Source organism: Notechis scutatus, chromosome 1 (assembly GCF_049901735.1).
Source record: "Notechis scutatus isolate UNSWTSFEM ecotype Mainland chromosome 1, rNotScu1.2, whole genome shotgun sequence".
NCBI classification, from domain to species: Eukaryota; Metazoa; Chordata; class Lepidosauria; order Squamata; family Elapidae; genus Notechis; species Notechis scutatus.
In genome coordinates, this window is record NC_142009.1 from 167092009 (window position 1) to 167113364 (window position 21356).

The 21356-nt window shown below is 36.5% G+C and overlaps 1 protein-coding gene across 10 annotated transcripts in view; it reads right to left on the reverse strand.

Moving 5' to 3' along the window:
- UNC80 (unc-80 subunit of NALCN channel complex) overlaps nt 1–21356 on the reverse strand; it is a 191045-nt gene that overhangs the window by 33660 nt on the left and 136029 nt on the right. For 8 of the 10 annotated variants that reach the window (XM_087949606.1, XM_087949587.1, XM_087949581.1 and 5 more), the window contains 10 exons: nt 15810–16010; nt 13313–13436; nt 10465–10590; nt 9077–9200; nt 7786–7992; nt 7443–7627; nt 6970–7135; nt 5491–5670; nt 2300–2438; nt 748–804 (listed from right to left, as the gene is read on the reverse strand). In XM_087949606.1, coding sequence (XP_087805732.1) covers nt 748–804; nt 2300–2438; nt 5491–5670; nt 6970–7135; nt 7443–7627; nt 7786–7992; nt 9077–9200; nt 10465–10590; nt 13313–13436; nt 15810–16010 — 1509 coding nt within the window. The remainder of the gene's footprint in view (nt 1–747; nt 805–2299; nt 2439–5490; nt 5671–6969; nt 7136–7442; nt 7628–7785; nt 7993–9076; nt 9201–10464; nt 10591–13312; nt 13437–15809; nt 16011–21356) is intronic. The other 2 variants (XM_087949612.1, XM_087949562.1) reach the window with 1 other exon arrangement.

Genomic DNA, 21356 nt, shown 5'->3' on the forward strand with positions numbered 1-21356 from the left:
TTGGCAGAATTGTCCTAACATTGGTTATGGGTCCATGGGACTCTGCAAATGGCTATAAATGGGCCACATTGCCAAATGTCTGAAGCTTAATCATGTTACTGTGGGTGGCCAACTGTTAGAACTTTGAATCTGGGTTGTAAGTAAGTAAACCCAAAATAGGACTGGTGGAATTGGTGGTGGGTTGAGGACTAGCTGTAATATAAAACAGCATTGTAATCAAGCCATTTACAAAAAGAGCTAATGTAATTCTGACAAGCACAAGCTGCTAACTCTGCACAGCCATATTGTTATGATTAATCTATGTGGACACTAACCTAATGCGTATACAAGATTAACATAGTAGTTAATAGTATGAACAAATTGAAAGCATCTTTGTTTTTAAAAGTCTCCACCATGTACCTGAAATATATTTGTTAGTAATGGGTGATAAATGTTTCATATATTCCTATGGTCAAAAATACAATGGGAATGAGACAAGAAAAGAACTGCTCCAACAGATAATCTAGATGGTTTGGCAGCTTTGCTCCACACCGCTTTTTGAATTCTATTTTGCCAATAGAGGTGGATGGAGCTAGAGCTCACAGCTTGCTCAGGTTGCTACACCTTTGTCTTGCAGGCCTAACCATCCGTGAAGAACAAGAAATAGAAATGGAGGAAAAGAGAATCAGGATGGAAGAAAGACAGTGAAGATAGAGAGCAGACTGTTCCCAGCACAGACACTGACATACAGTAGGGTAAACACGGTACCTAGAGAGGCTGCCCACAGCGGCCAGGCCCTGGGAGTCATCGAGGACATTGGGTTCACTGCAGGATGGGCAAGGAGGTGAAGCATTTAAGGAAGAAAATATGTTTTTAAAGCATGCAATTGTCTCTGTGTTCAAAGAAAATAAGTATCAGAAGGATAGTAGAGAAAATAAAGGAGAGCAAATTGGCCTCAACACTAATTCACTGAAGAGAAGCAAATAAAAAAACTGAAAGACGAATTTTCCTCCAGTCTAAAGAGCTTCCTGCATAGAGAAGATGTGATGCAATGAATCTCCACATTTATACAATATATTTGGAGACTAACTTCCATCTAGTCTCAGTGAAAAATACAATTCATAGTAGTAAACCATCTTTCTTTTCGTAGCCATAAACAGGCATTTTGAGCTTTCCAATTTACTTCCCAGCCATTGAACTTAATTATTGAGGTGGGAGATGCCAAAAAGCCTTATTTGGAGAGGATATATGGAGTATGACATTTATCCAACCCTAGGGCTTAGAAGAACTTCCAATCCTCTGATCTCCCAACTGTATATTTGGAAAGATAATTAAAATATCCTCAGCAAGTCTATGCTTTCTTGTGATGGGATCTTCGAGCCATCCAGCTATATAAACAGGACTTCACTCCAAAAATGTTCAAACCTTATCTATTACACTTCTCAGTTGTTGGGAATCAAAAATTAATTAAACTGATAAATCCTTGTAATTCTAATGATTCCCCCTCCCAAATACGATCAGAAAAATGTTTTTTTCAGCTTATAAGTAGAATATATAGCAGAACTTTACTGATTTTTTAAAATATTAAAGGGAAGATAAATGTGATTTCTTTTGTATTAAAGCCAAAATTATTTGAAACAGACTGACAACTGCTAGCAGCGTAGTAGATTTGACGTGGAAGAGGGCCTGCAGAATGCAACAAGCAGCTTTCTGTGAGGAATTAAAACAGCCATATCTGTTTCCAAAGGAGATGAGCCACAGAAGATCTTTGGCTCTTCTGTGATATTTTTAAAATTCTAATAAAATTGTTTTCAAGCAATGAGAAAAGCAACCATGAGAGCCTACAGAGTGAATTCAGACCAATTTGTTTTCCAATTGATAGCCTAGTTTTATAAAGTTTCATCTCCTGTATTGTGTTTTCACTGTCCAGAACTATCTAAGAAAAATCTACCTAAGCACTGTTAGGGATATATCACCAGTTTAAATCCATGTCAGTTAGTTATCTTAATTAACTTGGGGGGGGGGGGGTGTTACAGGGATCTCTAATACTTGCAAAATGATTGTGAATATAAATCATTGCAATCCAAAGCTGTTGCTTTACTAGTTTGTGAATAACTATTCCTGTATTCCTCCATTTCTGGGGGAATGATAACTAAATATATCTCTTTTGCAAACCCTCGTTAAAAGCCAGGACTGGGTCTGCTTTATTTTGTCTGGTCTTCACCCCAACATCTCTGACTTGCAAGCTATATTACACCTTGGTAATTTCTGATCTTGGGAAAAATATCAGGAAATGAAAAGTAGGCCATTCCCACATTACCTTTGACTGGGTAACATCCCCACTTCAGGCTGAGGTGCAGATATGCTGGAGAGATGGCTGGAGAATCGCCTCCTCCCTATGGTACCCATAAGGTATGCTTCCTGTTCACTTACCACACTGGGCATGCTTACTGAATCATCTGAAAAGAATACAGAAGCAGGGCTGTCTTAACAGTATTATGGGCCCTGGGCAAAGCAGTGTATTGGGCCCCCTACGACAACTTCTCTCAGGAATAAAAATGTAAGTGGTCCATAAAATTAAACATATATTTATTCTATTGGCACTTCCAACAAAATCTGTGTTGAAACATTAAAAACATGCTGTGCAGCAACAACTAATCAACATGATAAACATTTGAACAATACACGAGACTTGAAAAACACTATAAAATAATATTCGGTAAGCCATACAGTTGCTGTATTCATATGATACAAGGTGCATTGAAGGGTTAACATACAAAGATTAGTATGGGGCCCCTATGCTTGTGGGCCCCACAGGCAAGTGCCCATCAGGCCCATGTGTTAAGACAGCCCTGTACAGAAGGAAGAATGAAAGTCCTTCAAGGATCAGCCTGTCGGGATGAAAACTTCTTCTGTAGGTATTTCTTTGGCTAGCTATGCCAGGCCTGTCATGGCTGCCAAGACTCAAGAGGGACTCTCCATCTCTCTTGCCATTATAACCTGTCGTTTATTTAGCATGTGGGCTTGGCTTGTTTGGTTGTTTGCAGGTGTTTTATTTTCCAACTAAGAAACATAATCAATGTAAGTGAGTGTAATGTCTGCATCCTGTTTATAGTGGCTTGCCCTGCCAGTTTTGGCAGATGTGTGTGTGATTTATGATCGTTTTTCACACTTATAACTGTTGCGGCATCCTCATGGTCATGTGATCATAATTCAGATGCTTGGGAACTGACTCATATTTATGACCATTTCGATGTCCTGGGGTCGTGTGACCTTTTGTGACCTTTCGACAAGCAAAATCAATGGGGAAGCCAGGTTCACTTAACAACCCTGTTACTAATTTAACGCCTGCAATGATTTACTTAACAACTGTGGCCATAAAGGTCATAAAATGGGGCAAAATTCACGTAACAAATGTCTCACTTTGGAACAGAAATGTTGGGCTCAATTGTGATCATAAGTCAAGGACTACTTGTATATGGATAAACACTTACTTGGGCTAGTCACCTAAAGAATGAAGAGTCAAGGTCTGGTTTAAGGAAAAGAGGAGAACTCCTTTGATTTCTGCCATCCTGGGTCTTAATGCCCTGGCATCTTTTCTTTTAGCTAGATTCACAGGAGCCCAATGGTGGGAAAAGTTCTATCCAAAGAAAAATAAGCAGGAAGACTGCTGCCAAGGGAAATATAAGAAGAGAGGAACACTCCAGCTAAGCATAAAGATTCCTGACTAAGTAGGAGGCCGAATGTGCACTACAGGTAATCTTCAATTTAAGACCATAATTGAGAGCTTTCAGTTGACATCGTGGTGAGAACGGCTGGAAAATAGTGGGCTCTGCTGAGCCCCACAAAATCCAGCTGGTAACCGCTGTCAGGAGACCATATGGGGTCATAGTCGTCTTGGGGGGGCAGTGAAGGAAGGAGAGGCACTTCGCTGACCACGAGGAACCTGTAATTTCCTCATTAGGTCTGAAGCAAGCTCTCCCTGAATGGCAGCAGGGACAACAGCCATTTTTTGGTAGTCATGAAGCTGGGACAACTGGGACCACAACATTTGTGCTGGAGCAGTGTATGGACATAGCATTGAAACTGGGTGAGATAATTACCAACTTCTACTCTAAAGATTTGAAATAACTATAAGAATATTAAAAGATCACTCCCAAGCTTAAGATAGCAGCGAATTGACACACGGAGAGAAAAAAATGAGAACGAAGAGGTGAAAGAAGCCCAAGAGAAGCTAATAAAATATAGAAAGCTTGGAAAAAGCTCAAATAATTTGAAAAGCAATTTCTGGGAGAAATTATCTGGTTTATTTGTATTTTTAAACCCCCTGGATTTAATCAGAAATCAACTATTTTTGACAGACTATTTAACATTGGATTTAGGATAAGAGAGCCATCTACTAGAAGAAGCTGCAACATACTTAACGAAAGTTATTTCAACACACACAAAGCCTAATACACAGAATAGAACCAATAACATCTGGAGGATGGCCTGACCTTGACTCTACTGTTGACAACTTGGATAATTTGAGAACATTTACTGAGCCTTTTTTTTTCTTGCCCTTTGGAAGATTTATAAAAGGAAATTTTTTTTGCAAATAACTAAACTTAATTAAATTTGGCTATTGGATTGTGGATTTGAAAGACTGGAGGAATCTAGTGGATTAATTTGGACTTGGACTATTGGGTTAATTTGGACTTGGACTTGGATTATTAATGTCATTCAACAGAACATCCTACAAGACAATTGTGTGGAATTTTGAGATACACTTCCAGGATTGATTAAATATTGTTAATATTTGAAGTTATGGTGGAAATATGAATAATTCTCAAAATATTAAATAATAATATTTAGGGACTATAAATATAGGGCGCAAAGAAATGTTATTTATGTTTAAATGAATTAATGGGAAAATGAGAAATGGATTATGAAAAGTGACTAGCATTGTTGAAGTTGTAGAAGTTGGAAGATTAGAATTACACATAGCTATTTGTATTATTATTATTACTGTTGCTTAAAAAATATGTGACCCAGTCAATGCAATGTCCACAAAATATTGAAAAATAAAAAAGTTATGGGTGGGGGGGGGAGACCATAATTGGGACAGGAATTTCTGTTGTAAGTTGAGTCTGACCCAATTTTAAAACAATTTTTATAATGGTTGTTTAACCATGGTTGTTAAACCAATTACATGATCATTAAGGCTTCCCTAATGGGTATTTTTTGGTGGAAATTGGCACAAAAGGTCACAGATGACAATCATGTGGCTGCAGACACAGCAGCCAGCCATAAATGTGCCAATCATCACATGATTGTATAGGAGTGGTGGGATGATTGTAAGAACAAGTATAGATCATAAGTCTTACTTTTTTCAAGGCTATTGTAACTGAATTGCTGTTAAACAAATGATTGTAAGTTGATAACTACCTATCAGAGTCAACTGGACTGAAATGGGTAACTACAGAAATTAACTAAATAAATAAAATCATGCCTAAGTTAGCGAATACTTACTTTCCTCGTCTTCTTCATCTGTCCTGCTTAAAGTATCCTGAGAGGCTTGCTGAGAAGGCTCACTATCCTGTTCCCAAACGGTTCCAGTGCCAGTATTGGAGCGGGACATAGTGGCAAGACTCAGTCGATAAGCAGAGGTGGAGGTTCCCACGGTGCTGATGGAGGTCTTCCCTTGGTAAGCTAAAACATGAATGACGATCATGCTAGTGGAATAATGTTATCAAAGCAAAAGGAAAGGCATATGATTCCAACCCATCAATTGAAGAGTGTGAAGGAATAACAGTAATAAAGATAAAGAAAGGAGCAGCTTTCTTTTGAAATGTACTTAGTTTAATTTCATGCTCCTATGAGATAGCAAAAAAATCTCACCATCCTTAAGAATGCCTCATTGGAAATAATAACCACTAGTAACCATCACACATTTTTCTCCCAGGATCACAAATTAAACTCTACTTTTTAGTAAATAATCTTTCTTTTTTTTAAAATAAATTTTATTAAGTTTTCAAATTTTAAAAATATAAAATAAAACTTTATACATTGTTATCAACATCAAGACATCTTTTGCATCTCCTCACATTTTTCAGTATATGTATTTACTTATTCCTTTACCATTACATCTTACTCTTACTATAAATCAATATATTTTATCCTTACATCTCAATCTTCTCCATGGTATATTTACATATTTACATATTCCCTCATTCTTTTCCTAATTGCCATTTTATTTTATTTTTATTTCTAAACCATTCATACCAGGCATCCCAGGCCCTATAATAAATTGAATCTTCTCTGTCTTTTATTTTCATCGTTAGCCTGTCCATCTCTATACAATCTATTATTTTTTTTATAACCAGGCCTTCCACTGGAACCCTTTTTTCCTTCCAGAGCTGTGCGTACGAAATCCTTGCAGCTGTTAATATATGTAACATAATATATCTATCTATTTTATTGCACTTTTGTGTTAGTATACCTAATGAAAAAGTTTCCAGATTAAATTCAATTTTCTGATTCGTGATTTCTTCTATCCATTGTCTAATTGTATTCCAATATTTTTTCACTTCCTGGCATGTCCAACAGGTACGAAAATAAATGCCTTTTTCTTTTCCACATTTCCAACAATTTGGATCTGAGTTAAACATTTTTTGCCAATCTAGCGGGAGGAAGGTGCCATCTGTAGAACATTTTGTATTGATTTTCCTTGTATGCTGTGGATGTAATTAGTTTGTAATTTGCTACTACTTACTTTTTACTAAATAATCTTTCAATCACCATCACAATTCAAGTTTACCACGGCTTATAATTTTGAATGAGGATTCCTACATTATTTATCAAAATTCAGATTTCTTATTCTATAACATGAGTTTGATGAGAAGAAAAAACACTTAGGGTTTGGTGTGATGCTGGCATTGATGTTCTTTTCTGATCAAACCTTTCCTGTTCCCTCCCTTTTCAGCCTCCCTTTCCCACCAGTGTCCTCACCTGATCCACTATGCACAGCCTCCTTGAGGATCTTCAGTTCATTATTGAATTCTGCAATGAGAGAGCTCTTACAGAGAGGGCGGGGGATGAAGCGACGCTCCAGCTGGTCAGCAATGTGTTGTTGGGCAGTCAGCTCCTCATGATTCTCGGCTGGCTGGGCTAGCAACTGAGGATAACAATGACAGGAGACAGCCATGAAGACTGCAAAATTTTACTTGCTATTAATGCACGTACAAAACAACTATTCTCAGCCATTATCATGAGGCCTATCTTTTATAAACCCAGAGTGAATCAGGCATACTAATTTGCAAACCAATACTTTTGAAACTGAATTTCTGGATTTGAGGGGTATTGCTCCTACTAGCAAAACCACCTTATTGCAAAGAAATGTCTTGTCCCTATCAGAACAATAATAAATCCTGTTTGCAATATCATTTCAAAAAGAAATTATGACTAATATCATAGTAAATTACCTTGCATTGGATAAAGGGTCGAAGAAGTACAAAAATAGGAATTCGAGTGCGTACAATAAAATCCAGAAAATCCCATAGGGCCAGCCCTCCAACTTTTCGCAAAGCCATTTCTTTGACTTGCAGACTCAGCCAATACCATTGGCTACCAAGCTGTCGCTCAAAACAAACAAGGATCACCTTCAAAGCTAAAAAAAATGAGACAAATAAGTCCGAAAAATTAAACAACAGTTTCGTAATAACAACCCATGCATACTTGCACATTCAAGATTTGGAAAATACTATTTTTGGGAGGAAAACATTGTCATCCAATCAATTTTCATTGCAGATAGAAATGCTCACTCACCCAAGTAGGCTGCTTGACTAGTGGATTCAGCTAGCCCTTCCTTACGCAGGTCCTTTCCTGCATCTCCTGGAGTAGAGCAGTGGGCAGGGGAGCTCTCCAGCATGAAGTTCTTACTACGTGAAGTGCTAATAATGCGAGGTGGCAGTAAAATGTTAATGACTGTCTGGAGCAGCAGGAGAACTTCAGGCTGCTCCAGCCAAGGGCTGTCTGCATGATATCAAAAGGAAAAGACAAAGAGCAGATCAGGCGTTGATTCCTATAAAAGATTCAAACACCACATGATGACACATAAATGTTCTGTAAATCACAATCCGTTTCCATACTGAGTGCCATCATGTGGTTTCACTACTGGGGCCCCTACTGGGGCCACAGTGGCTCACATGGTAAGATGCTGAGTCTGCGCACCGCTGAGGTTGGCGGCTCGATTCCTGTGAATGAATAAACTGCATAGGGACAAGAAAGGAGCCTTCCCCAAATGCCCACTGGCATTCAGGCGTCCCGCGGGTAAAGATAACACCGCCCAAAAAAATTCCTTTCACAGAGGCAGCCAGCCACCTCAGTGATCCCTGGTTAACACATACCATATGCTAAAAAAAAAAGAAGAAGTTTCTCTACCTTTTCCTTCTGTAAGCAAAAGACAAAGTTATTCAAGAACAAACACAACAAGACAAGACAAAGGAGTCATGCTCTTTCTTCTCATTCCTACACTATACTATATTTGGTTTTGATTCTTTAAGAATTGAGGCTCATGCTGGACTTCACCATATTCTCTCTGGGCTTGCTAACCAAAGAGATGTATACAGGCCTTAGCCCTAAGGACTAAGCTGTACCCTCTCACATAAACTGTCAGGTGGCAGATCAGAGCCCAGCCAAAAATATGAATGAACCCTTTCGAACAAAATCAGGTGTACTGCAGACATTTTAAATAAGAGAGTTTAAACCATACAGGAAGAGTAGCTTATATAGAAGCTGTGTGTTTTTCTTGTATGTCCCCATTTTTTCTTACATATAGGTGAATTTTTGCTTTGTCCGGCCTGTTCTGTCATTATGGTGATTTCAAAAAGGGGAGTTCCTCTGTCAAAGATTTAATTCAGAAAACACAGCTGAAATGAGAGAAGGACACTACAACACAGCAAGGTTCTCATCCAAGTCCTCAACGAGCGCTACAGACAATACACCAGAAAGAATGCTTGTGCCAAAAAAAAACATGAAGGTATAACAATGCACACAATTGCTGTTTCAGAGAGGCAGGCAGGAGGGGAAAACAAAATATTCTTTCTGTTAATCAGACCTTTGCTTCCTGATCCTACTGTGAGCACAAATGGAATCAGTAGATTTAAAAGCATTCCTTCCCTTCTCTCCTGATTGGTGAATGGGGAGATCACATGGCTTAAGGGAAAATCTTCTTTTAAAGCCTGTGCAGTGATAATAAAAAGATTAAATATTAATTAAAACTGGTAGATTAAAACAGCATTTTTTTAAAAAAAAAATGGATCCACAGGTATTTGGTTCACCCAATATATTACAGGATAGGTTCACCACATTTGATTTTTAGCTTCAACATAATCAATTGATTAAACATTCAAGATTTGGGTCTCATTTGTTTTAGTCTCAATGATGCTGATAATTACCTATGTCAACTCAAACCAAAAGTTCTGAAATAAAAAAAAAATCTAGAAAAAATGCAAGGAAAAGTATTTTAGTCATTTTTAAGAATTCACTACATCTCTCTGAAAATGTACATTTGGAAGACCATACCTATCATTTTGTTTTGATCCTGATTCTGCCAAATGCCAAAGATTGGACAGATAGGGAACCGGAACAGAAAGCCTACATCTGGAAAAAAATGTCACATCTTCTTCCTTCTCATTTTAGCATCAATGAAGAACTAACCCCTCCCCACAAACAAAGCACAAAATTTGCATTTTCCAAGTAGGAGCAATGCAGTGTAGCATCTCAGGTTACTCCACAAAGTTTAGGCTATTAAAAGAGTATACTTGATAATGAACCATTTTTAAAACCATTAACAGATGTAAGTCCCAGATTATGTTCATCTGTCTGACATAAATATTTAATATTTAAGTAATTGAAAGAGTAAAAGATGGAGGGAAGGAGAGAGAGAGAGAGAGAGAAACTGTCAATTAAGTTCTGGAAATCTGGGATAGTAAACTGATAAGCAATATCTTCTAGAATTAATAAATGGATATGCAAACTTGAAATTATATAGAATATTCAAAAGGCAGAATGCAAATATACCCGATCTTCAGATTCATATAAAGCACTTCTATGAAATTATCTTTAGCCTTTCAAGTTCATAACCTACAAAAGACTTATTGCTTTAGCACTTTTGTAGCTCTTATTATTCATCTAAGAAGCAAAAATAAATAATGCTAGTCTATATTGTCAGGAAATATAGTTTTCACTCATGTGAAATCTTTGGTTGGCTTCAATCTGCACAATTCCAATGTGACTCAATGAAATTATGCAAAATTGACACCCACCAAAGACTTGGAGGGTTGCTAAATGCTATGTTAAGAAATTTCAGCATTAAGTAAGGGGAAGTATGAACTTTGCCTCACAGTTTTTGCCCAGCTTTCGCAGAAAACAAAAGAGCACCAGTGAACTGGTGTCTCGACCACATAAGAAGCAAAGCCTGTTTAACAGGCAAGGCAGTCACACCTGAATCTGCAATGCTACAAGCCGGACAACAGCTGTGCTGAAGGGTAGAGGTGGCGAGAGATAAGGGCTGAGATGAAGAAGGGGTAATCCATCAGCCACACTGGAAGGTCCTACTACTCCCATCACCTGCAATACAAACACAGCACATCACCTTGACCAACTATTTCAGTTCCATCCATGCCATACCCTCCAATGTTAATGAGGTACATACTTCAGATAGCGCAAGACTGGGATGCTCAAGGCCCTCCACATGCCTTGCGGTAGCTGGGGTCATAAAGGGAATGGAGTGGTTCTAGCAGGAGATGGATGGGAAGGAAAAGGCACTACTACAGGGTTAGCAGGAGGACTGGACGGAAGGCACAAGGAAAATCAGCATAGTTAAGAATGTACCCAGTACTAGCCCTGAATAACCAGCACTGTATTGGTAAAATAGGTGAAGTTGGAGGGTATGTCATGTAGTTACTGTACTCAATGGAAATATGTACTTGAAATCATCAATATTGTACTAGTTGACTTGAGTTACTATCTCCTTATATCAGGGTAATGTCCTGAGTCTGATCCAGATTGAGTTTAACACAATATTCAGACTCCCTTGTATGATTGTTCATATAATGTTCAGATTCTTCTTTTGAATAAGGATTAAACTTGCAAGGGGATAGTGGGAGGATTTCAATGCATGTCCTGTATGTAAGATTTTAACATAGAATTTATGCCAAGTATAATTTCAAGCCATGACCAAGGGCCTCTCAAAAAAAAATAAAAAATGGTGAAACGGTTACTCAAAGCAATTGAAACTTATACTGTGACCTAACTACTTGCTGTAAGTATAGGATTTTTTTTCAGGAATTTGATAGTGACAAATTATATAATTTGTTACAGATTTCTTAAGTTTTTGGCTTGAACATGTAGAAGGAGAATTCAAAAAGTTGTAAAGGCAGCATAAAGGGTTCTGATTTTTTTTTTTTACATGAATCACATGCATATGACATATGATAAAAATGGGCAGGACTTCAGTTACATGATCATCTTGGCACAACTACACAATCCTGGGAACTTTTTGACACCTCCCCCACCTGAGACCTCAGCTACACAAACATCTTGTTCTGGTCAATTTTAAATGCTGGATTAATTATTAATATTTGTTTGGAGGTGCTCATTTGTATTGAAGCACTAATTTTTTCCACAGCTGCTAAATTGCACAAGATGCTCTCCCAGCAGTGCGGAGAGAAGCAATCGCTGCCCTGGAGAGCAGAGATGGAGGGGAACCAGGGTGGGCCCTGAAAGTCTGTTTAGTTAAACCTCGCTGCGTGGTAGAAACCGCGTGCGCATGCACAGAAGCCGGGCACACACACGCTCACATTTTCAGTGAACTGGTGGTGAAATTATTTGAAACCCACCACTGGCCCAACCCCCTAACAATTCTGGGCAAAGAATAACAATAAGTAACAATATAAGAAGAAATGAAACAATACAAGAATAAACAAGAATAGGAATAAAAGATGGCCAGGTGGACAGGAGAAATAACAAGCCCACACAAAGAGGTCTTTAATCACACTCTCTAAAGGTCTTCAAAACACTAACAGGGACATGGGCATTCATATTTGAAGGAGAATCTTATTTCAGTGGGCAGATACCTTGTGATAACTTTCAAGCTATTTACAGTAGATAGATATGTGCTTATGAGCATCTCCTTTTGCAGATCTCAGAATGGGTGGGTTTGGAAAGGCTGACCTGATTTATTTAGCTTGGATGAATTAAGGCTGAAAATGGGAAACAACACTTGCACCTTTTAATACATCATTTCATCCCTAAGACTCCCCAACTTGGATCTTGGGACATTCCGTTCTTGAATTTAATTATTGACATATGCCACAAATCTCAGTATGGTCCTTCAGCTGATGAAAGTTGTATACTCTTGACCCAGAGTATAATAAAGCTCCTGGTGTACCAGACCAAAAGTCAGTATAATTCAACATCTTGTTTTTATTGTTTGTTTGACTTCAGCTGAGTTTCCTAAATTTCCTGCATTCTACGATCCTCCAGACTGTAATCAAAATCATTTCAAAAGATAAATGAAAATGCCAACTAGTTAAACCAGCATGGTATATAGGGAACTTATTCTAATTTATTAGCTTTCATTTTAACCTTATAAAAACTCAATTATTTTTCTCCATTGAGTTCCTATTTAATTGGCATTTTTGTTACATTAAGTATTCTAGCTTCTTTCATTTTTTTTCAATTGAAGAGGTATCACACCTGTGAAAGATTTATCAATTGTTGAATTGTCTTTCAAGTCAGCTGTAATTATAGCAGCTTTATGTATGTCAAGGGCACACCAGGTCAAACTGAGGCTCCTTAATGCAATCTAGAAACATCCATGTTAAAGAGACAGAAGGATCTGAACATCGTACAAAGACATCCCAAACTTTCTTTAAACTATGAATGTTACAAATGGCAAAACAATTTTGTTGAGTTAATAGTTAATGTCCTTTTGCATTAGTTTTACAAGGTGAGGCTGAATAATGTCTCCATGGTCCCACACTTCTTTCCAATTCCTCTGCTAGGTATATGCAGGCGTGTGCAGTATCCACCACCCCACTCTTCAACTTGCAGCCCTCAACTCTCAGCGCAACATGCCGAAGTGGATTTTCAGAGTGGTGTGTGGAAAGTAGCCAAAACCAGTCATTGGACTATGGGTTTCTTTTTCATTCTCTCCCCATGCACCACTTTGAAAATGTACTTCATTATGTCTAATGTTATTCAAGGAAGTTTTCTAGCAGTGCTGAACAGGGAGTTTGTAGAAGGGAGCTTGGCAATTGGGAAGGAGATTGCCATTTTATTTACTCACCAGATTGACACAGACATTGATCAGTGACCTAAGATGAGGCAGGAAGGATATGATTGGCTGCCTCTGAAGTGTCAAACAAACCCCTTCAATCAAATTGCTGGCAGGCTCCCATTCAACCTGTCTCCTAGAATACAACAGTAAGCGGCATTAAATGGTTAACTCACAAAAAGGCGACTTGAGAAATAGGAACACCAAGGAAAATTCAAGATAAAGATCTCAGATGGCAATAACCTGTACCTCAGTGTGATCATTTTACCTGCTATTCTGAAGGATAATGGAATAAAAAAAAACATTGTAGAAAAAAGTGACCCTGTAACAGCAAAACATAAATGAGTGAGGAAAAAATGAGCATGGGCGTATCACACTCCTTACTTTTATAAAGATATAACCTTGCAAATGAAGCAAATTTCTAATGTCTAGGAGATAGGTGTTTATAATCAGCCTTTCTGTACTGAGAAAAGCTCTGAATATTCTGAGAAATTCAGTTCAAGGTGTACAGGTTTTATTCTCTCAACAATATCACTGTTTATAATAAATAATTGAACTCCAGTGTTTGCTAAATAAAGCTCTTTGAGACTCGAAACAGATTTTCTCATTTGTCCATACTGGGATATTTTTTGTTTTGTTGAATTACTTACATGCTACCAAAGACCCATGGGTTCAGTGGTTGCATGTAGTTGTGTAGCTGATCTTTCGCTTCCATCTCTTTGGGTCAGTTCTTCATAAAATACTGACAGACACCTTGGCTGAATGATCCATGATTTACTTCTGTTTTATTGAATTCAACTTTTTAAACATTAGCAGAGAATTTGCAGAGAAGTATATGAAAATGAATTTAGAATAATTGGTCCAGCTCTTAAATGCTTTACTTCTATTTGATTTCTGGAAAAATAGATCTAAATTCTTTTCTCTTTGGGAAAAAAAATGATGAATTTGGCTATCCAGAAAAAGATAACAGATATCCTTTGGAATTTTGAAATATTTATCTTAAAATTCAGCAAATTCTTTACCACTTGTACACATGTTGGGTACAGATATTCAACAGGCTAGATTAGACAAGAGTATGGGATTATCACTGGATGAAGAATCATAAAATGCATTCACCTTACAGGGTAGCTTTAAAATGGGAAGTAGACTGAGAACACTATAATTGTGATGCGAAATATTTTTCTTCAGGGATGATAATGTGGTAAACTGCATAGAACATTTCTGGGAACATTCTTAAATTTTAGAGATCAATGTAGTATTTGTGATATTCTACAAATAAACTAATACCCCACCATTTCGTGAATGTCAAGACAATATTAGTGTTTCATATCCAGTGATATGAAGAGAAAACAGAATTACACTTGCTTTTGTATTACAATTCTAGCCCTTGTTTACCAGTAGTTGAATTCCTTCTCATATCAATGCTTAAAAAGAAGTCAGGAAATTAGAAGTACCAAAAATCTGTTTATTTCTTACAGAATTCATTCATGTAGCTACCATTCTGAGATCAAGCTGATCATAGGAAAAAGCCAAAGGTTTGGAAATATAGACAAATCTAAAATTCTCCAAGGAACTTTCATAGAGACAATAATGTGTTTTATAGAGACAACCATGAAAAGCAATAATGATAAGATATTGCAAACAAGATTATCCTGGGCAAAGCATAGGGAGCTCAGACTTCATACATATTCAGTTTTATGTGGGCTGGAGAGAAGGAAGACTCAGCCCCTGCTGATTATTTTTAAGCCATGTTTTGTGAAGCCAGGAATGATTACCTGCACCAAGCCAATATCTGTATATCTCAGTCCTTTCCTATGATAAAAAAATCATTATAGTGAGCAGATTTGCTGAATTGGCAATTAGAAATTATGTTTGTCCTGCTAATGAGACAGCACTTTCTAAAAGTAGAGGGGAAATGAACAATTTAAAAATTTCAAGGGTTGGAAAATTGATTTAAAATTAGACAGACAGCAAGCAAGAATATACAACTATTTCTGTTGACAATTTATTTTGACCTATGAAAAGGTTTTCAGGAAATAAAATGAGAAAAAAGAGTGTTGTTTATTTTACTTAATATGCAAAGACCGAAGAATGCATTCTCTTAATTAATTAAAATACACATATATGTCTTTATAAAAAATGTTTCATGACATGACATATAGAACTTACTGGTATGTATATTTTTAATTAAAATCACAGTGGATCATTTGATATAATTTTAGAATTTACCAAAGCAGAAAAAATATATCAGATTCTTGCAACCTTTTACAAAAGGTTGCATTTCTGCTGACATGGTTTCCCAATATGATCACAGGGCTATATGCCAATAGAAGAAATATACTTTTAAATATTTACTGTAAGAATTCAGTGTAGCGAACATTATCAACAACAACAATAATAATACCTTATAATAATAGTAATAGTTATAATAGTAATAACAATAACACCCTTCCTTCATGGCTTGCAAATTCAGAAACAGATCCTATAGTTTTCTGACAAACACACTTACCTCAAAGTAGGCATCTTGTGAATTTTATTGAACATACGATCCAGTCTTTTCAAGATGAGGATAAGGGCAGGTCTCACTGCCTCAGCAGTCCAGTCAGTGATGGGCAGCATTTCCATGATGTACCGGCGGAGCCCTCGGCTCTCCATGGTTTGGGTATCATAAGGTGCCAGCTTCAAAAGGGAATGTGCAATCTCTGCCAATCTAAAACCATTGCTCATTAAGAGAAAAATCTGGATTTTGTCACTTTTGAGAAAGTGATGAAATATTGTTTAATGGAAAAACTCACTCTCAATAAATAAATGCTACATAGTCCCCAAAGATAACTGATCATCACACTGGTGATTCTCACTGTCTGATGCAGCCTTTTCATTCTGATGCACTCTAGAGACATGGCAACCTAAAGACTATGATAGCAAAATAATATAGGAATTTGATATCCAACAGATCAGGAAGACACAATGGGCTAAGGACGTCTGACCTTAAATATTTAACATTATGAAATATTTTTCTGTATTAAACATTTTTCTGAAATGTAAACATATTTATTTAAATAAGCCATGCATATATGTACCTATATAATATAATGGCTTAAATAAATAATAGTATTTCTTATATCCATACTGCATTCTTAATATTTTTGTTGCATAGTAGATTTATTAGATAGAGGAACCTTATTATTGGTAGCACTCCACTTACAACCAAAAATGAGCCCAGAATTTCTAAGCAAGATAGTTGTTAAGTGAGTTTTGCCCCATTTTATGACCTTTTTTGCCACAGTTATTAAGTGAATCACTGCAGTTGTTAAATTAGTAACACAGTTGTTAAGTGAAATTGGCTTCTCCATTTACTTTGCTTGTCAGAAGGTGATTATATGACTCTGGCTGGGACAATGCAACTGTCATAAATGCATGTGGTTGCCAAGCATCCAAATTTTGACCACATGACCATGGGGATACTGCAATGGTCATAAGTGGTAAAAATGTTCATCAATCACTTTTTCAATGTTGTTGTAAGTTCCAATAGTCACTAAGTGAATGGTTGGAAGTTGGACAACCTGTATTCATTTCTTAGTTTTATATATTATATGCAATACTATATAAAATTATTATCTAAAGGATGGGAAAAATACTAGAGCAGTGTAATAGCACCAAATTTTAAAGCAGAATGTTAATGTGTTGCCATAGTAGTGATCCCTACTTGCCTAGTTTTATCATATTGTGTTGTTTAATGATATACATGTGATTTAGTATTATTTTAAACATAATTAAATCTACATGCCTAATTTTCAGACATTTCTGATATTTTGAATATTAGAAGACAAAATCAGTGTTATCCACTAATCTGTTAATAAAACAAAAGAATGTTTTCCCCTCAGGAAAACTGAATGAATCATGAAGTTAATTTTAATCAGAGCATATATCTTGCAATATTCTACTATTATCCAATTCAAGAAAGCTTCTTCTAATAGTAGAAATGCATATGCATTATAATTGCTATACAGTACAATCTTCTCAAGTATCAATGACCCTTGTTCCCAGGATCTTCAGTTCCCCTTTCTGGGAAGACAGAGGCAATATCTCCTTTGGAATATAAAGAGGCAGTGGCAACTGTAGAGATGGATTCCCTGTAGACATTATTACCATAAGGAATAAGTTTTGGCTTTCTCTTTATCCTCATATATTTTTTGCTCTTTTGGCCATGGCACGATTTGCTAATCTCATTTCCCTGGCTGGAATCAAAAGTAGAAGGAAGAAGAGGATAAAGGGAAGGAGTAAAATATAGCAATGGGGAAGAACCTAAATTTCAGGCCTAACAATAGTTACTTCTCTTTATTTTCGAAATGTGTTTGGTCCAGAGGTGGTATTCAGCAGGTTCTGACCAGTTCTGGAAAACCGGTAGCCGAAATTTTGAGCAGAGAACTGGAAAATACCACCTCGACTGGAGATTTTACAGTATCCTTCCCCAGCCATGCCCACAAAGCCACGCCCACAGAACCAGTAGTAAAAAATTTGAATCCCACCACTGGTTTGGTCCCTTATTGTCTGTATTGTTGGACAGGAATTTGCTTAGCAGATTGAAAAAAAATATATTTGGGATTGTTCCCTCTTGTCTAAAAGAGAGGGAGAAGATTCTCATTTCGTTCAACTTCTATACTAGAGATTTAAACCCAAATAAAAGAATTCCTAAAAAAAAGACTCACCAAAATGTTAAGAAAGCAGCAATTTATTACATCGAGAAAGATTACAGACCTAAAGGTGAAATAAACTGTCAAGGGAAGACTGTGAAGCTTTAAAATAGAGAAGGACTGGACTGGAACTGTTAGTAGTGTGAAAAGTGATTTAATTTATGGATAATATTGCTTGATTATTGGAAGAGTTTGTACAAAGAAAGAGGAACTTTGCTTTTTATCCCCCTCCCCCCAGTTTTGCTTTGTTTAAAACTGAATTTTAGAGTGGGGGTGCCATTTACTGATCAAAGGTGATATTATATTGATATTATTGGATAATACAAAAATAACAAAGAGGAGAAAAAAGAAAATAGAGAAAGGCAAACCCGGAAGGCCTTTTTATGTTGGTTTCATATCTACTGGAGTTTTGGCTGCTTGGAAGTATTAGTGAACCGTTTGAAGACAACTAAAAAGAAACATCTCTGAATGTCTGAAACTGAATATTTGACTTTGTGGACTAAAGACACTTGGGGAAATTTGGTGGGCCAATCTGGATTATTAAGATTATCTGACAGCACATTCTATGAGGCAAAAGAAGAAAGAAGAAAAAAGAAAAATTGAATAAGACTTAAAAATTTGGAAAATTTAGAGGGTGCAAATTTAGGCGATTTTGAGGAACAGTTCCATGACTGTGTAAATGTTATTAATACTGGTGTTTTTGATGTTTCTGGACAATTGGGATATTGAAATTTTGGTGGAATATTGAACAGTGATCAATGTAGTATATCAGCACAAAATGTCTCAGCAGGGGAAAACAAATGCAGCTTATAAAGAAATATTATTGATGTTTCAATGTATTAAGGAAGATATAACAAGGAATCAGGGAGAAGATGGAATTGATGCAAGATACTGTGAGATTAGGAAAACCCCCACAAATGACAATAGTATTCCTCTTATTCTATAGTGTATCCAAAATTCTGTGCCCATGCAATCATTGTACTTTTGACTATTTCCTGTTCCATTTTGAAATATAATAAATATTTATATATTTTAGTTATAAGTTTTTGTTCCAGTCCCATTAATATTTTATCTAATTTGTTCTGCCCTTTGTCAAATCTAAAATCTTTTGAGTCTTTTTTATATTTATTTTGAATTTGCAAATATGGCCACCAATCGATTATAATTCCATTTTCCTTCAGTTTTTGGTTTGATTTTAATTTCCCTTGACTATCTAATAATTCTTCATAGCTTACCATTTTCCGTAGGTCTAATCTATTTGGATGTATTATGGCTTCCATGGTTGACAGCCATTGTGGGATTTCCATATAGTGTTTACTTTTGATTTTTCCCCAAATTGTAATCAATGAGTCTCTTATTAGGTGTTGATTGAAATAGGTATGTATATTACTTTTGTTTTCCCACAAAAATGCATGCCAACCTATCAAGAGGTCATGTCCTTCTAATGTTAAGATTCTCTTGTCTCTTAATTTAACCCAATCCTTAATCCAACTCAACACCGCTGCCTGGTAATAAAGCTCCCATTCTGGTAGTCCAAGACCGCCTCTGCTCCTATTATCTTGTAATAGTTTCATTTTAATACGTGGCCAGTTGCCCAACTAGACAAACTTGGATGTCATTTTATTTAGTTCTGTAGAAAAAGATTTCTCTAATTTAATTGGAATCATTTGGAATAGATGTATTAGTTTTGGTAAAGTATTCATTTTCAATGTTGCTATTCTTCCTAATATAGACAGTTTCAATTTGGCCCATAATTCCAATTCTTTTCTGATTTGCTTAATCACTTTAACATAATTGTCCTCTTTTAATGATGAACATCTGGGTGATATCCAAATTCCCATTATGTTTTCTAATTCTACTTTCTGTTTTGTTGTACAGTTTTTGACTATCATCTTAGTTATATTTTTATTTATTTTAAATCCTGCCACTTCCCCAAATTTTTCTATTTGTTGCAACAATATTGGTCCCAAATTCATTGGATCTTCCACTATAAATACCAAATCATCGGCAAATGCTTGAACTTTATATTCCTCATTTCTAATTTTAATTCTATGAATCTCTGGGTTTTGCCTGGTTGCTAGCCACACTTCTAAACACAAGATAAATAACAGAGGTGATAATGGACACCCTTGTCTCACTCCTTTTGCAATTTCAAAATCTTCAGTGCGATCTCCATTTAATAATACTTTTTGATTTGAGTATATTTCTTGTAAAGTTTTTTCTATATTAGTGCCAAAGTTCAGCTTTTTAATTTGATATAGCATGAATTTCCAATTGAAATTATCGAATGCTTCTTGTGCATCTAAAAAAATTAAAGCTGCCTGTTTTTCTGGGTGAGCTTCGTAGCATTCAATCAAATTTAGTACTGTCCTAATATTGTTTTTAATTTGTCTATTTGGCAGGAAACCATTCTGGTCTTTGTGTATAAGTTCACTCAAAATTGGTTTCATTCTTTCTGCTAATATTGTGGCCTCCTGGCTTTTTAAAGGATGCTGTAAATAAGATCTGTCACTAAGGCTCCACTCAGAGATGGAACTGATTGAAAATGCATAAACTGAAGATGGATTGAATCAAGGAAAGAAATAATCCCTTTTATTTTTAATCAGCACAAGAGTTCTGAAACTGATAGGAAGCCTCAATTTTCCCAGAAGGCAGAATCAAGACTGATGGATCTTATTTTCTACAACTATGAAGGAAAGGGAAAGGATCATCACGGCTGAAATGAAAACCATATTCTTCAACAATCACCTCTATATCTAAATATATTTCTGCAAAAAAATATCTATATCTCAGAGTGGCAGGTTATATATTCCTGACAATCTTCCAACAATCTGTCTTCAGGGATAAGAAAAATCATAAACAGTGGAACCTCAAGTCGCGAACACTTCTGTTCGCGACCAAATCGGGTTCCGACCAAAAAACTCCACCCAATTTTTGAATCAAGTCACGATTCAAAAATCAGGTGGCAAACAAACCTGGCTGCAGCAGATTCCCTTTCTGCACTGATTTCCCCTCCCATGCATGCGCAATCCGTGCAAACTTTTGTCCACACGTGCGCCGTCGGTCATGTTTCCGGTCACGACCAAATTGGGTTATGACCATAGTCCTGGAATGGATTACAGTCGCAACCTGAGGTTTCACTGAATATAAATGCCAACCAGGCTGATAATGCAATAATAAAAAATACATGCTGAATGGCTTCCTGAAAATATACTTAGCTGAGTTTAACACAGAGAAATGACAAGATTTGTGATTATACATTTCAGCTAATGGATGACACTGCAGATGTTTACACCTGAACAGCTTTTCCATTGTTGTGAATTTACTGTTAAGGGTTTAGATCAGATTTCCCTTTCCCCTTT